The sequence below is a fragment of the Epinephelus fuscoguttatus genome, linkage group LG8 (assembly GCF_011397635.1).
Source record: "Epinephelus fuscoguttatus linkage group LG8, E.fuscoguttatus.final_Chr_v1".
In the NCBI taxonomy this organism is placed as follows: domain Eukaryota; kingdom Metazoa; phylum Chordata; class Actinopteri; order Perciformes; family Serranidae; genus Epinephelus; species Epinephelus fuscoguttatus.
Genome location: NC_064759.1, coordinates 15037338 through 15055605, shown reverse-complemented (window position 1 = coordinate 15055605; position 18268 = coordinate 15037338). Strand labels below are relative to the sequence as shown.

At 42.0% G+C, this 18268-nt stretch overlaps 1 protein-coding gene across 1 annotated transcript; it reads left to right on the top strand.

The window, feature by feature from the left end:
• The first annotated feature begins 1616 nt into the window (after positions 1–1616).
• Positions 1617–18237, top strand: cacng6b (calcium channel, voltage-dependent, gamma subunit 6b). The gene is made up of 5 exons (XM_049584550.1): positions 1617–1724; positions 5541–6276; positions 10657–10731; positions 13472–13609; positions 15282–18237. Exons 2-5 carry the CDS (start codon positions 5919–5921, stop codon positions 15500–15502), a joined length of 792 nt encoding a protein of 263 aa, XP_049440507.1. The 5' UTR covers positions 1617–1724; positions 5541–5918; the 3' UTR covers positions 15503–18237.
• The last annotated feature ends 31 nt before the right edge of the window (positions 18238–18268 follow it).

Sequence of the window (18268 nt, the reverse complement as noted above, 5' to 3'; positions counted from 1 at the left end):
AGGTTGTAAATGCCACAAGAATCATGCATGCAGGATTGAGTTAAACAAACCACAGAGCCCATGTTGTAGCTTTTTGATGTATTTTAATAGTTTTTGGACAACAACAGAGAACAGATAAATGGATTTTGTCTTATCATGGAATTTGTTGACAATACATAAAAATATACGATATCACTAGACCTATGTCTTAATCAGACAAATATTTTTCGTCAAAATTACTTAACAACTTTAAAGTGAGAGATGGTTGCAGCTGTAATGTGCACATGTGTGGTCAGTGTGCGCATGGCTGCATGCATGAGCACACATATGTGCAGTTCAGTGTGTTCAAGCATACATCAGCACTGCTAACAAGAATTCTTGAGTGATGTAGAGACAAGATTGTTCACATCAGCATACTGTAGATTATTAATGGCCTCAGATTGCCAGTGGACACTTTCTATCAATCTCATATGATGGAGGAGCAGCGATAGGCTGCATAATTAGAAGCAAAGTCATTTTAAAGAACAGACACACATATGTGCGTTAAAACAGATAGTTGTACTCCAGACGAATCAATTTATCACAGCTGTCATGTGTCCAACATATTCTTTTCTCTCTGTGAAAGTCAATCTGCAAACTGCACTGTGGCTTCAGCAGCAGTCTGTCCTGAAGACGAACATGAACCTGACTGTTTTGGACATTGTAGGTGTTTATTTTCCTGTCACAGCCTACAGCCTGTTTCGTCCCTTTTCTCCGATTCTCTCCTGTTCTGTCGTTCCCCAACTCACTCTGAGTTTGCATCACCCCCTCAGCCCCCCCTTTCCCCTCTACCCTCTCCCCTTTCCCTCCTTTCTGCCCTCACTGAGAGTAGCTGGCCGCTGGGGTTGGCCTCTCTCTCGCTGTGCCACGTATGTAACCTAAACCGTGCAGGAGCCAAGCAGGGCTGGGCCACGAGCAAAGCTTTCCACAAGACCAGGCTGAGTCTCTGAAGTCTCCCTGGACCTTGTTCAGTGAGGAATGAAATGGGGCTGCACATTCTCATTTTCCTCTCTGAACCATTTCACTTTCATACAGTGTAGTCCATATCTGCATCTACCTTTAGACATTAGTGCTCCTTTACCTTTTTATCCCTCCTTTTCCTATCTCTCCGTCTTTTCTCACACTTATTTTTTCCCTTCTCCATATGTGTCCCTCTCTGCTGCTCTCTCCGTTTCACTTTCACTCTCCGTCTCTGTGTCACATTTTCACTTTCCTCACACTATACTGTGTTGCTATAAAATGCTACCCTGGCCCCTCTCATATAAACACAGGCTCCTCCTTCACCCTTACTTAATGTCATTAACAGGTGGCTGTCCAAAATAGACGCACACATACACACAAACAGCGAGGCTGACACAGATAGAGACATGTTTTTAATCATGCAGGCATGGCTGTCGTCATGTGAGCCGACCACCCTGCAGCACCCCTGCTCTGTGATTTAAGAGTCGAACATGTGCGTTGAGTGAACGGGTGCTGGTGAGATTGCCGGGTGCAGTCTGAGGAGCAAACAGCAGTGCAGACACACACATTTGATCATCAGCAGTGTGAACCAACCAGGCTGCAGCCCCCTCCCCTGTTACACTCACTTTCCATAACCCTTATGTACCTCCCTCTCGCTTTCTCACTAACTCTCCCATCACCACTCTCCCCCTCTATTAAGTTTCAAGCGTCTCTTCCTCCTGAACTGAACAACACACACCAAACAGGTCAGAGTTATATTCTTATTTTCACTCAAGTACAGTTGTTGCTTTCTTGTGCCCACAGGTCACACAGGTTACTGGGGCAGTCTTTGGTGAAACTGTAAAGAGTTCCTTGTTTTCCTCGTGTGAAACGCACCCGTGTTTACAAGCTTATCATCTGCTCAGCTGCTACCAAACTTAAAGTCAGCGCAGCATAGCTGTTGCTTCATCAACTTCAAAACACACACAGCTCAGGATAATGTTTTAGTACAAAGTGTGCATTTGTGTGTGTTATCCCTCCAGTAGAGGAGCCTGGCATGCTCTGACCCCTCCGATCATCCTGTGGTTAATATGGATGTAATGTGATCAAGGTTTGTAACTCAATGACTACTAACTTGGCTGTCAGCAGCTGCAGTCTTGATATCCTTTATTACAGTTAATGCTGGAGGAGGATTCAGATGCATGGCTGCTATTCCAAACTTTTGGATCATTAGAGACATGCATAGATTTGTTTAGCTTTTAATATTAGGAGATTATATGCCTTTGGGGAGCCTGCTGTGGGTCAGGATCGGGCGACAAATTGATATTATCGTCACTGACTTTTTGCAGAATAATATCATGATGATATAATCTTATCATGTTGTTGTTTTGCTCATATTTGTTGTCCAAATTAATGTCATCAAGTTAGTTGTGATTAAAACCTAATTCAACACACCAAAGCCAAATTCTGGCTACTACTATCAGACCATCTTTACTGGCTTGGCTGACTGGACTGTCACACTCTGTTGCCCTTGAGAAACTTGTATGATTCAGGGTAAATATTCTACTTTTGATGAGATATGGAAATGTTTTATGACATTTCTAGAGGGGGGAGAAGACTACATAAGTCTACTTGTCTTAATTTGTTGAATGCGACATAATTATGTGCAGTAGGTAGCATTTCTGATTATTTAGTTTAGTTTAGTTTTGTATTGTCCTGTCATAACAGTTTTGGACCTTACTTTTTTTTTGTTGTTGTTGTTGTTTAAAGTAATATTTGAAGTATATTAAAAATCCGATGAACACACTTGTTTAAAAAAAAAAAAAATCAAACTCAATTAGGCATCAAAAATAATCTCATCACAAGGTCCACATGATTTTCCTCTGATAGTGGAGTTTACTCTTTCAGATAGAGTTGGCTTTGTCATTTTTAACTGATGCTATTTGTTATTTAAGTTCTTTTTTTAAACATATGAAGTGTCTGGTGACATGTAGTACATATCAGTGAAACACAGATTATCAGAGGTGTGAACTCAAGTCAGAATCAAGTTACAAATTTGATGACTTTTGAATCGACTTGACAAAATCAAAAAAGACTTGCAATGTGATTTGGGTTTAAACACCAAAGACTCATGACTCCACCTAAACTTTCCCTCAAGCCCAAAAATCAAAACATATTACATTTAAGAAGTGTGCCATAAATGGATCGTCAATCATTTCCTAAATCCACTCACACTAAAGCTATTCATTCCCAACAAGTTCACACTTAATTCCCCAGATTTACTTTGTCTGAACTGTCCGACAGCATCCAGTCAAGCTGCAGTAAAGAGAAGAATAAATCTATATTACTGAGCACCAGTTGGAAAGAAAGATACCTCAGATAATGTTGTTCATGTACAAAAACAACACTATGTTTCATGTGACATTATGATTCTGCAGACATTTGCTATTCGTAATGTATAATCTACGCCAGAGATTACCTTTACAAATATTGTGATAATGAGTTTAGGGCTGCAACTAACTATTCTTTTCATTGTTGGTTAATCTGCAGAGTATTTTCTGAATTCATCAAACTATAATTTAAAAGCAACAAAAGATGTTTGCACAAATCTCAGGATCATTTGGCAGAAGGACCTAGGGTGTGAATTAAACAATGAGGAATGGTCGAAATTACTATCAGATACTGGGAAACATATAAAGGTGGCAAAGGGGAAATTTACTCAATATACAGTTATTTTAGGTTCTACTTTACTCCTTCTGAGTTGTACAGGATGAGTTTACTGGCTTATAATTTATGTTGGAAATGTCAGACAGAAACAGGAACATTTCTACATGAAATCTGGTTAACACATTTTGAAAAAAAAGCTCACATAGGGAAGTGTTAGGGTATAATTGTACCTAACTCACCAAGGTTATGCTTTATGGAGGACCAAACAGAATTACAGAATGCATCAAAATATGACCTTGTTGTGATAAATGTAGGGGTCGTCACAGCTGCTCGAGTGATCCTTCTGGAAGAGTACATCACCTCCAGATTCTGAAAAGTGGAAGGAGTCTATGCTAGAAATTGTGTCATATGAACACATGTTAACGAGGGTGAGCAATGAAGCTGAAAGCTTTAAGAGGTCATGGGCTTTTTTGTGTGTAATATAATACAATGTAATACGATGTGGTGTTTAGTTGTACCTCTGTGGTTGCAAAATTATGGGGTATACGATATATGTGTAGCTATCACGTGCCTGCGGATATGTCAAGTTTCAATAACAGCACTGACAGTTTGTTCAGATTTGACTGAATTGATGGATAAAAAAAATTGAATTATATAAAAAAAGCTGAATGATATGATAAAGGTATTATAGCATAATTTCTGGTATTCAAAATTATATGGAAAAAAGTTAACATTAAAAAAATCCTTTTGTTTGAGCATGTTAAAAAAGAAAAGCAACAAAAATCTATCACAGTCGGAGTTTTTGATTAAAAAAATTCTGCTACTAATAAAGTATCAAAGTAGTTGCAGGTTAATTTTCTGTCCAATTAACTAACTAAATTACTCGTTTAAGATTAATAAATGTGCTGACAGCAACCAAAGTTTTTTTTTGTCTTAATAATAGAACTTTATATGCTGCAAACCATAAATTTAAATTCACATATTTCAAACTTCTCTTCATATTTATACACTGCAAAATATTGTACACAAAGGACCTGCACTCAGTGAGTTCATGTGGTGCGTCGCCTATATAAAATCTCTGATGCTGTCAGCGCAAAACTCTGAATTAAGTGATCCACCAACTGTGTGTGGCCTGTTGGTGCTGTCTTCCTAACTGGCTGGGCCTCCTGCCTCCACTATGTGACCTGTTGGACTGCACAGCAGAGTTAATTACTGCTGCCCCCTCTCTGTCAGAGGGTTCAGGCATGAATTATCACCTCTCATGCACCCTGCGCAGAGCGGCGACACCGCCGTGCCCCGTCACTCACGTTGTTTAAACTGCTCCAAAGGTCCCTTGCTCACAGTCTGGAATAACAGAAACAACTCCATAAGCCTGGCCCCACTTAGAGCGCATATGCCACACTCTGAAACGCACACACACACATCCACATGCGCGCTCAAAAAGAGAGTCATGGCTGCAGATTCCGAGTGTTTGCTGGTACACGTAATGCAGGATGGGAGGTATTTGTGGCAACCCATTATCCCCTCCGATCAAAGGGGATCTGCATCTAAGCCACAGATAGTGTAACTGCTCGGGGAAGAGCTCTGTTGTCAACTCCTCTGGGAAAATAGAAGATGGGTGGTCCAGTCTGGCGCTGTGGTGTTATCTCTCACCTTGAACCCGCACCGTCCGACTTCACCGGCTCACCCAGCCCAATTGTTTCTTCATCTGCAGCAAAATCTGCCTTTCAGGGAAACGCCATATGGCTTATCTATTGTTGGCTGAGAGCATGTCATATGGCTTTTAGGGAGGGAATACTGTAGATGCTGATAAAGCTCTTGGAAATTAAATATTACGCTGGTGATGAAAGGATTTTGCTCTTGTGAAGCATATGCCGGCTGCTCTTTCATCTCTCTGTTTCATCTCTCTATTTCAGGGGACTGGACGGACAACAGAAATTTGCTCTCCTGGTCCTCGCCTCCATCACCTTCCATTTTGTCATTTCCTTGCTTCATCCACCCCACCCACCTCACTGTAGCTTTTTAACATCTCTCTGTCTAATTTAATTGTTTCGCCCTTGATCCTTTGTTCGCTATGACTGATTTTGCTCAATGTACCCATCCATCACAGGCTAGTTAATAGCTTTGTCTTCATACTATTTTAAAACTTCCAAACCTCCACTTTCTTCACATTTAACCTCGCCCCATTCTCCTACACCACCCCTCCATTTTTTCATCTATTACTTCCTCCTCTACTCTTTAGCCAAAGTGCACTACTCTTTACCCCAATCTTCCTCGGGCCAGTTGAGATCAACATGTGGTCCAACTTTTTCGTACAGCAGGATGAGGACGGTCGGATCGGAGTGGCAGGGGCTGGACAAGGTGGGGGTTTGGGTGGAGTGAAAGGTGGAAGGAGGAGGATCCACAAGATGAGCGACAGTCAGGAGGGAAAGATCAAGCTGGCCTTCTTTGTGGCTATCATTGGTGTGACCCTGACGGTGCTGGGCATGGGGACAGAGTTTTGGGTGGAGCTGGCCCAACCAAAGAATTTCAGTGGCAACCAGACCTGCCAGATGGCCCATTATGGCCTGTGGAAGGGCTGCATCCGCACCCTATGGGTGGCTGACATAGACCCGGAGAGGACGAGCTGTGGCCCTGCTGAACTACCTGGAGGTGAGACCTCTGGCTGGAGTGCGCCTGTGTGTCTGTGTGAGTTTGAGTTCATCTGTCTGTCTGTGCTGTCTAGGAGGTGAGCAGGTGAGCTTTCTGGAGGGCATGTGTCTGTTTTGTTTCTGCGACTGTCTGCTCGTGTCTGCTTCTCTGCAAACTAAATTGCCCAGCCATGCAAGTGTAGCTTGAGGCTGCCTCTATGCTACAGTATGCACCTCAGTATGAAAGTGAATTAAAGGGATACTTGGCTGATATTCGCCAAGCTTTGTATCATGACATTGTGGGTAGTATGTGTAAATGAACGGTGGTAAACATCCCTCCATCTTATCAGCGCCCAGATCTCGATGCTCATCTCTCAGCTCAAAAACGTGCCATCCAACAAATATTCCCTGCATCTAGGGCTGTTGCTCCAACTACAGATTGTACCTCTGCATTTCCATATACTCACCACCACAAACACAAAGAGCCAACACATTATCACTCCGACCTCGTCACATATCAATGTTTTGGTCATGGACTTTCCACGTCCACATACGACTTGCAAGGTACCCTGGGTGCATTGGTTGTTGACATTCTGGGACACTATGTCAAGTTCTGTCTGTTACATGTGTTGTCTTCTTTCAAAATACACTTCCATTTTCACAGGAAATTTACGTCAGCACAACACAGCAGAGTGACCTTTTTTTTCCTTCAACAACAAACACACAAAAGCATGTGGTTAGGTTTTGGGAAAAACAACAGGGTTTGGCTTTAGAATCTTACAGGATGTGAACACTGCTCCTCTCTTGGGTCTAAGTCGGCGTTACTTGGACGCATCAACCACCTCTCCTCCCTGTCCCACTCGGACTTTCGCCGCCTTAACTTTTTTTTTTTTTTTTTTTTTTTTAAAGGTTTGTTTTTATTAACATATTCATTATTACAGCCTGTTTGTGGTACACAACATCAAGCACTTCCAGCCTATGCAATGGAGAACAACATAAAATAAATGTTTTTTGAATCTGTCCGTTTCCAAGGAAAATAAAAGGAGCACCTATCCACAAAAATACATGCAGACAAACCTGCCGCCTTAACTTCCTTGTCTCGCCAAGTTTCCCCTTGCTGTGACCAGGTGCTGATAAAATATAACACCAAACAGCCACACAAGGACGCTTTTTTTTGTTGGTTTCCGACGCTGCAAGTCACTGCCCAAGTGCGGTATTTTGACGCCTTCAGAGTGACACTGGGCTCAGAAAGCAGATCAAACATGGATCAGACAGTAACACTAGGTAGTGCTGATCAAATATAAACTAAGATTCTTTGGCATCGCTCTAACAATCACTATCATTTCCAAGAAGATAATTCTATGTCCTCAAGCACTGAATAAAATTTCCGAAAAATAAAATGCCAAGCCCTGGGTCCATGATTTACAGGTAACTAACATCTAACTAATTTACTAGCTTTCACCTTCTCATCAAGCGCACCTGGTTGCTAGGTGACAGGAACAGGTCGGGGCGGGAACAACGTGACACAACCAAGAAATCATCCGCAGACCAGACCGTCCTATTTCGGAGACCATTCGGTTTGGCTGATGCGGTCTTCGAAGGACAGGACCGAGGTAGACTGCGAAGGCTGCGTGCTTCAAAGGCTGCAGCCTCTGTATTAAGACACAGCTATATTTTAGTGCTCTGTTTGATTCTGATAAAAGAATTTGTGAACAGGAAGTGGGCACCATATTGTTTCCTGTATCGCTGATTTCTCATCTACAGTCTCTTTAGAAATATATTTTAGCTTAATTCAAGATCAGTTGTTACCAGCTGACTACCAACCAGATTGTTTCTTGTGGAAAAATGGCAAAGCTCACATTGTGTCACTCACTAGAGCGTTTATTAGTCAAGTCTGGTGCAGTGCATTCTGGTAGCTGTAGGTTTTCTTCCTCTTTAGCAAAAGCAAATGCCACAGCCTTTTCCTCTATTTTCTCTGATCAGTTTCAAAAGCATTTGTTTTTTCTACTACACAGACAGACCATCTCTCCAGCAGTGAAATTCTTCTTTAACAGAAAAGGGTCAAAGGATGTTTCGGAGAGGTTGCACGTTGTTGACATCATTGAGGGAAAAAAATGTATACACTTAATCGCCGCAATTTTTCTTTGCCATCACCACTGATGTGAAAACAGAGGGAGCAGGCATAACTAATACGATGTATGCCCTCTGGGAATATGCTTACATCTGTAGGTCTTTTATCTGAGCCCATAAGGGACTGAGGAGAGCTTTGCCAACACTTCATTTTAATAAAAATAAATGTCATCCCACTAACAACCTCCAGATTTCTGAGCGACATATTTATGTTTTTTGATAAACACTTAACATCATTTCTCCATGCGTATATATTTATATACACTGCGTGTGCATCCACTGTAACCTTTTAAAGCAATGGAGAGAGGGTAGCTGTGTATGTGAAGCTGCCTGCATACATATGTATCTAGGTCATCCTACAGATAATGTGCAAATTGAATCATTAAAGAAATATGATGCTCGGAAACAGACCACAGTAAAGCTGCTTTCAACTCCTGTGCTATTGTAACAAACACAAAGCAGCACGCAGGAGCATTACACAGTAAAGTGTCTGTGATTCACAACATTGTCAGTGTAATGAAGCATCGATTTCAAGTTTTCCCTTGACTGGGTACCTAATCATCTCCTGTTGTACACACAGTACAGACAGGTGATGAGGGGCAGACCACGGGTTTATTGTGCTGACGAACATCCGTGTTTAGAGTTGTGACGGCTCCTTTCGAAAAGCGCTTTATTCAACTTGACCATGGTTAGGTTCTCCAGAGTGCGTTGATTATCCGCACAATGACCTACTTCTGTCTGAAAAGTGAGTCTGGAGACGGAGAGAGGCAGGTACTGGGAGAAAAGAGATGGGCAAGGCAGGCTTTGGAAGGTGCTGCTCCTGGAATCAGAAGGATCCGCTGAGACACAGCAGAGCTCTGAAGAAACCAAAAGAGATTTCTCATCCAGGAGAGATACACATGGATAATATATACATAAATACTATTAACATGCAGCACCTTGAATGATGTGTCGTTTTTCTATTCAGTCATCACAGCTAATTCATCTCCCCTGTCAAAAAATCCTGGCTGCTTCTATCTAGCTGTTATTTATCTGTGCCTTCGAGATGGTCTGTTGGTGTGCGAGAGCAGCCAGTATGCTTCTGACAATCTTTCTCACACGTCCTAACAGTGTTGGCCCACGCCGCCTGTCGCAGATGGCCGTGGGCTTGTCATGTTTGGAGGAAAACAACTGTTTTTGCCATCTCTGCTTCTCTGTTTCACGTCGCTGTTTACATGCCTTTGGCTCCCGTCCCGAGCAAAGTGCGGCCCCGCTGATGCCGCGCCTGTCATCTCAAGACCAGCTATCCATCTTCGCAGCCTGCTGGAGAGGGACATGACAGCTCAATAATTATAGCCTCAGCAGGGGTAGCGAGAGCAGAACCAGTTGACTGTGATAGCGTAATGTGTTAAAAAATCAGTAAGCTGATAAATGGCGTGTCTGCCTCGGTTAAAAAATGTTTGCCCAAACATATTTGTGTGTGAGGAAATCTGTGAGTGTGTGTGTGTGTGCATGTGGTCATCTTGGAGCACATGATATTCAGTGGGTGAAAGTCATCACTATGCGCTTGTGAAGTCAAGTGGAATCTGACTACTTCACAGTTTTTGTCTAAATATAGAGAGGGGGAAACGAGGAAGAGGGACAGACAGGGACTGAGGGAGAGTGTATGTCTAATGCAGTATTAACCAACCCCTCTGTGCTTCCTCCCCCTCTTGACATCTCCTGCTCCCCTCACCTCCTTCTCCATCTGTGGCTCCCTTCTCTTTTCCCCTTCACTCACCACCCCTTCCATCTGCCCTCGACTCACTCCTCCTTTTCCCTGCCATCTCATCCTCTGAGCCTCTATCCATATTTTCTGCATCCCCCCTCATCATTCGCTCAGCCAACATATCCCCTTCCCCTCACTCCTTCTTCTTCTTCTGCAGCCACACCTCTCCATTTCTATCCTCCATCTGCCCCCTTCTCTCTGTCCACCTCTCTTTCTCCCCTCTGCCATCCACCTTCAGTGTTTTGCTGTCTCTCACCCTCTCTGGCGGCACCATATGTGCAGTGCTGGGCAGTGTGTGTGTGTGTGTGTGTGTGTGTGTGTGTGTGCGTGTGTCTCTGGGTATTCCAGCTAATGCTTGACACTTGGATATAAATAGGAATGATGCCTGGAAGGACAGAGTGCATGGATGCATAGGAGGCACATAACAGAAGACCAGCAGCCATCCATAGGAGTGTGTGTGTGTGTGTGTGTGTGTGTGTGTGTGTGTGTGTGTGTATCTGATCTTTTTTTTCTCTTTGCCCACAGAATCCAACTGCACCTACTTCAAATTCTTCACCTCTGGGGAGAACGCAGTCATATTCAAGAAGACAACTAACAAGAGTGAGACATCATACTTTCCTCCCTGCGTTTTCTGCTACACATGCAGATGCACACTAACAGTCACAGAGCAGCTACTATCAATAAAGATGTTCACTGGGGTGCTCAGAGGGCCGTGCTGGTGGTTTTTGCATGTTTCAGCCCATTAACTTCTGCTGCCACCCATTTTCCAAAGAAAAACCATGAGCTATTAGACTGATGAATGTGTTTAACGCACTGTCCGGGCAGCTGCTGGTTTCAGTATAGTTTGAAGATCAGCTGGCTGAGAACTGATACTCACATCACGTAGAACATAAAGTCAACTTTAGCTTTTAGTCAAAAGTTTTGAGCAGGGACTGTTTTGATGCATCCAAGGAAGTTAGGACATTTAAAATATAAGAGCTGTGAGCACAGAAGGTGCGTTGTTGGCGTTCTTAAACCCAGAGGATATACACTAAGCAGTCCCTCCAGGATTTCACAAGCTGTTTTTGGGATTGCTGCAACCTGAAACGCCTGATTTCACGGCAGCTTTTCTAAAACATTGCAATGCATGTTGCAATGTTTATAGGTGTATTTTTGCAAAGAAAATACAGGGGGCAAGTAAAAATCTGGATTCGGAGCTTATTATTACCAGCATTAAGTGTTTCCCGCAAAATTAGAATCTACTTGTGAGGGTATGGGGGATAGGTCAGCAACAGCTGTTGCTGCCGTTGGACGCAGCACTGACGGACGGTCTTCGTGAGCCGCTCTCCTCCTGCTTTCTCTGCACGGTTACCAAGACCTAACACACCACATATTTTGTCGGTTGGGCCGAGGCTCCGAAGCAGAGATTAACATCCGACACCGAACACTGGAACGGCACGACTTCATCATTAAACATGTCGTAATCCCTTGGGGTAACATTAGCCATGTGATGCTAACAGTTAGCACTGTCACTGTGTGTGTGAAACTATCTCAGGCACAGAGCTCCAGTCCCACAGTAGGCTCATGATAAACAGTGAGAGAGATGGGCTGAGAGAATCAATACACCAAACACAGTTCTACCATGAAATGAGATTTTATCCATTTTGGATTGTCAGATTTGCCGTGAAATTGCGGTGACTGGACAAAATTACAAGGTAGCGTATAATTTATGGGAATCGACTGAATTTACGTTAATTGTTGCGGTTGCAACATCACAACATCCTGGAGGGACTGACTCAGCAAACACTGATTTTATTAGAGGGATAATATGTGGGTGTGTAAATCACAGTTTTCAGTGGGATATGACATCTTGATTTACCCCCTCAGTGCAGTTCGTTCGGGCAGGTGTGAACACAGCAATCGCACTCAGGTGTGCACCAAAACAACTGGACCGAGACCTTACTTGAAGAGGTGGTTTCGGTCTGGTTACAAACGAACTCTGGTGCTGTTCGTTGGTGAGAACGTGTTCCGGCCTCTATCTGAACCAACTGCAGTCACATGACACATTGTTTGGGTTAAACATGAGCATGTTACAGTCCTGGAGGATTATTAATGTGCTTCTCCTCCTGTACTGCCTTAATATGCACATTCAGCACATCCAATGCATCAAAACATTGTTTTCTAGTTGGAGCCGCGCCTCGTTTTCAAACTGTATGGTTTGACTAAAATGAACAATGACAGCAATATAGTCCACGATGAGCAGCGCTAAAATCAACCTGCATAGTTGTCCCTCCATTGTGACATTAGAAAGTGTCACATTTATCTTGCAAGTGTACTCTGCTTCAACGTTTTGTTTACTTCCTGGAGCATGAACCAAATCCAGGCGATTATACAACTACAAAGAAATTTAGTTCCTGCTTCAGACCAAAGCAACACAACTCAAGATCTGAAAGGACTCTAAGATGGTGTACATGCTACATGTTGAACATTACGCCTGCTGAACATCAGCATGTTACTGTTGTGACTGTGAGCATGTTAACAAGGGTACATATGTAGAGCCTCACAGAGCTGCCTGCATGACGTTACACTCCAGTGTCCTCTTTCCTGAAACTGGTGGCTGTATGGCAGCCAGCTCATAGATGCCAGGCACCAACAACAAAGACTCTTCAAAGCACCCTGTGGTGCCAACTATATTAACAAAATGTGTTCACTGTGATGACTGATTCACGTCAAGCAAAATCCAAGTCTCTGCAGATCCATTTAAAAATCTAATGGACAAAGCCTTGCACAGATGGTTTCCATGGAGGATAAGAAAAATACATGAATCAACCTAAAAGCTATAAAATGTAGCTGGGCAAAAACAAAACTGCTGTTTTTGTTGCTTTCATTGTTATCTATCACCTCCTTTTTGGCTTCTCTCTCTCAACAACAAAACCCATCCCTAAAGCTTGTATCTGCCCTGGTTTAATTAATAAAATAATAATAATATCTGCGTGGTCGAGTGTCAAAAAACACAAAATTGGCACTGGCTATTGTGGAATGTTGAGCAGCTTTTTGGGTTGCACCTGTTCAGGTTTCTAATGCCAGAAAAATCTGTTTAAAACAGAGCCAGTATGGGAAGTGGTACAATTCACACCATGTTTGTATTTTCAGAAGTATAAACAATTATAGCCCCAGTAGAATCAAACTTTGTGAGCTGATGTAATGTCTGATTTCACAATACCTTTGCCATCTTTGCTGAATATTTCTTGCTGCATGAAATTAAAGATTTCGACTTCTTTACTCAAATTCTTGCATAGGCTATGCATTTGTACACTCAGTTCCCTTTCCTCCTTGATTTTCTCTCTGCTCTCCTTCACAGAGCTGAATCTAGCTGCAGCTATCTTGGCCCTTTTGAGTCTGACCATGATGGTGATGGGCTCCATCTGTATCGCCATGTCTCTCAGCAAAGGAGTGCCCTTCTTTCTCAAGCCAGCCTCCTTCTGTTTCATCCTATCAGGTGGGACCTCACTATTATATAATGTTCAACTGTGGCAATGTCACTAATTGACTGATGTTTGGCAAAATGATGTTTATTCTGTCTTTATGAGCAGTTGTTTGTGGAGATTATTAAGTTATTTTCAAGAGCTGGGTATCGTTTAAAAGAACAATGATACCAGTACCCTTAAAATGATGCTGACCCCAAGAGAGGACTTCACGTAATACCCATAATGGAAATGGAGGGGGGGGGGGTTAGTATAGCCATACCTTCAAAGCTTTGGTGACATCTTGGCACTCTTAACAGCCAACTAAGTCAAAAACACCACGGTCGACTTCACCACACCACAGCCGGTATGGGTTGTAGCTGCTGATGCTGTCAAATTTTAGGAAATTCTCTTACTGCCTTCTTGAGATATTGCATTTGTGAGAATGAGACAGACACAAGGTTAAATGATCTTGATGTTTGACCTTCGACCACCAAAATCTAATAAATTCATTGTTGAGTCTAGGGGACGTTTCACTTAAACTGAAAGAAATTCCTTTGAGGGCGTTCTTGAGATATTGCATTCTCAAGAATGAGACAAATGAAAGGTCACAGTGACCTTGACCTTTGACCAACAAAATCTATGCAGTTCACTGTTTACTCTAAGAGGATGTTTTTGTCAAATTTGAGGAAGTTTCCTCAAGGCATTCTTGAGCTTTCACATTTACCAGAATGAGACAGACATGAGGTCACAGTGACCTTGTCCCTTTGACCATCAAATTTTAATCAGTTCATCACTGAGTTCAAGTGGATGGTTCTGCCAAAATTGAAAACGTTCCCTTCAGGCATTTTTGTGATATTGCGTTCACGAGAATGAGATGGATGCAAGATCACAGTAACCTTGCCTTCTGTCTATGACCCCCAAATTATAATCAGTTCATTCTTACTTCCAAGTGGACATTTGTGCCAAATTTGAGGAAATTCCCTTGAAGCCTTCTCAAAATACTGTGTCCACAAGAATGAGACAGATGCAAAGTCACATTGACCTTGTCCCGTGATCTTTGACCACCAAAATCTAATCAGTCCATCGTTAAACCCAAGTTGATGTTTGAGCCAAATTTGAAGAAATTCCCTCAATATTCCATCCTCGAGAATGAGACTAATGCAAGGTAACAATGGCCTTGACCTTTGTTCACTGAAATCGTATCAGTTAATCGCTGAGTCCAAGTCGATGTTTTTGCCAAATTTGAGGAAGTTCCCTTAAGGCTTTACTTGAGATGGTGTGCTCACATGAAAGATACAGATGCAAGGTCACATTGACGTTGTCCTTTTACCTTTGGGCACCAAAATGAAATCAGTTAGATATTGTGTTCACGCAAATGGGGCGTACGTACATGGAAGGACAACCCGAAAACATAATGCCCCCAGCCAGGGCTATTGCTGACATTGAGACATAAAAACGGTACACAGAGAAACCTTTGTCCGATGTGTTTTGTCGTTGTCACTGCTTCTTGGTCAAACTTAGTCTCTAGGATTTTAAATCGAACCCATTCAGGAAATTTCTAATGACAAAAGTTTCGGAGTCAGTGCGCAACACAGTTGACTAGATGTGGGGTCATATTTATTTTTAAACAAGTGACAATCAGGATGAAAAATTCAGCCTTGGTGTGCAATGGCCTTTATGCCCCAAATTCTTCTCTTTGTGCAGGTGTACTGGTGCTTATCTCTGTCCTGATATTCCACCAGTCCGTGCTGGCCCTGCTGTCCAGTGACCACTCCATACCTTTACACCATGAGCTGTCCTGGTCTGTGGCCTGCGTGGGTTCAGCGGGAGCCATTCTTATTTTCGGAGGTTTCCTGTTCATCATCCTCTCCCTTCCTTTCAGCCCCTGGCAGAAATGCCTGCCACAGAAGAATAGCGCCACCTAGCACTTGAATGATAATAAAATACACATTTAGTATTCTTGATGTCTTGTTTGAGAGCAAGCAGAGATGTCCAGTTCACAAGGGCTGTCACTTTGCTTGTTCTTAGCATTTGTCACAGACATCGTACAAGGTCTTAATCAAATGTATGAAGAGAAGTCAGCCACACATCTGTGAGGCCTCCAGAACTTGCAATAAAAATGTTTTAGTGTTTTTAGTAGAAAATAGACAGAAGGAGCAACAGGGTTACTGCTGACTGTTTTTTTTTTCAGCTCTGTGTTGTGTTTACTTAAACAAGTGTCACAAATAGGCTTGTTAGCCTGCCTGTCGCTGTACATTCAAACATAAATCTGGTCTTTTGCTAGCATAAGGGGAGTAAAAAAAACTTCTTTAACGCCAAGACATTTTTCTATTTTTAAACTTTTTGTAGTCAGTTTAACATGGAAGCCCATTTCTACCAAGATCATTTAAAAAACATGGAAAGTTAGCAACACGTCCTCCAAATTAAGCAACAGAATGACGCCTTTATTGGCAGAATTTTTTCAGAACTTTTAGAAATCACTACTTGAAGAGGCCCAATGCAAAATTCAGAGCGTGTGAGTTGTCTGCACACAGTTCTCAACATGGAGATGGCTAAACCAGCGGCTGGCAGCTACAGTGCTAACTCCATAAACAGTGCTAAACAGCAACAACAGTGCTGACAGAGCTAATGGTGTAATCCAGGGAGGGTGGGTGCTTCCGCAATGATGTCATCCCGATACCAGTGATAACCGTAGTAGGAGTTGTGATGACTATGGGTTTGTAACAGCTATCTCATGGAATACATGCACCAACTGGCTTACAACAACAAACCACAGAGAAGCTCGGATTACAAAACACAGAGGTATCATGACTTAATTCTCTGCTCAGGACGCCATGACTCCGCTATATCTGTACATAGCAAATAATTGTTTGCTGTTCTAAATACCCTGAAAGTCACATACAGAACCTTAAGCCTGTTTTATGTTGTGACAATGCCGTTGGTTAAAGTTTTGATTAGATTTAAGCGCAAACGCAACTTGGTTAGGGTCAGGGAAAGTTCATGGTTTGGATTAAATGACTGCTTTGTTAAGGTTATGGGACCATCTTCTTTATGGTTACAATAATAAACACATGGTTAAGGTTAGGGGATGAGCATGGTCATGATTTTTGAGGAACTATTTTGCTGACCTATCTTTGCACTCTGATCTCTTCCCTATATGACCTTTGTCGCTCTACAATAGCAACTGACTAACATTTTGCTCCTATCATAATTACTACAGCTGCTAGAAGGCTCTGTCCCTTGGAGGGCACTGACGTAACCTTGGTTAAGACCCTTGAATCCACCCACTCCATTGAGTTTGAGTTGACTGATTCATCTGTCATCATGGCGGTTTCTTGGTTAAAATAAAAATGTAAGTGTAAAACATGTAAAACAGTAAGTGCCGCAAGGGATACGATCAGCCAATCTGTGTTATATGCTGGACTAATGCTATTGTTAAGTATTCAAATGGTGCAACAGAACCAGTAAGAAGTAATAACAACAATGGTGGCCGCTATAGACAAGATGGACAGGGCAAATTGTCTTCTTAATATCACTACGTTGATCTCTGGTGATTAGTTAGGGAAAATCAAATCCCCCATAGAAATCATTTAGACTGGAAGAAGATTATCTTGCTGAACAAAACATATAAGTATCATAAAGGTTTGTTTTCCTCTGAGCTTATTTTCTGCAATGATTCAAAATCCAAAGGAAAAATCTCATAGGCGTATTGACGAGGGAACCAGGGCGACACTAACTTCCATGTCGGCCTACAGAAAAATGTCGTCCCTGGAGCACTCTATGTCAGACTGAAGGTGGAAACAGACTGTAACAAGACAACAGTTTTGTCTGATATCAGGCAAGCACTGATGCAGTTATCTTCTTAGGGTAGTCTCAAAGTTACATAACAAAAATTAAAAAGTAAATCACTGTAGATTGTAAATCAAATGTCAAAATGATGACTAGCAAGTCAGAAATTTGGACTTAGCATCACATAATTAGACTTACCCTGAGTATTTCTTATTTTTAATATGCTTAACTTTTAGTGTTTTTTCAGGCAGAAATGAGCTTCCATAGTTTAAAACTCCTAAACCACCATCATAATGTATCACCATCATTGTAGCAACATGCTAACAGTCAGCGAGGAGGAAGTCCTGATTACTTTCAGAGAAGTTACTTGTCATATCTGCTACATGTTGCCTGATCAACAGTCAGTGAGTGTCCTTAATATTCTAGCAATAAGTCATATGAAGCTTTTTATTACTTAATACTTGATTTAAAAAAAGAGGCTTCAAGTCGTTATTTATTACAGATGTGTGTTTTTCAACTATTAGGTGAATGCTGCTTGGGTATGAATGTGCGCTGAATGAAATCAACTGTGAGAAGTGGTTAAAATACCATTTTGTATATCAGAGAATTGTATGGACTCACTTTATAAGCTCAACTTTGTACATAAATTGAATATATGTGTTTATATTGTATGAATGGTCACTGTTTGTGGTGCTGTCTTCAGTCACTTTATTTGCGATACTAAGGTAGTAAATACACTTTATTTTTGTTGTAGGATGCTCACCTTGTCTCTCTATCAGGAAATGCTATTTTACAGAATATATGCTCATTTCTACTCATGTATGTGTACAGTATGTGGCACCAGGTTTGCTTTTCATTAAAGGGATTTAACTAAAATAATTGCCACCCTTTTGTTTGCTGAC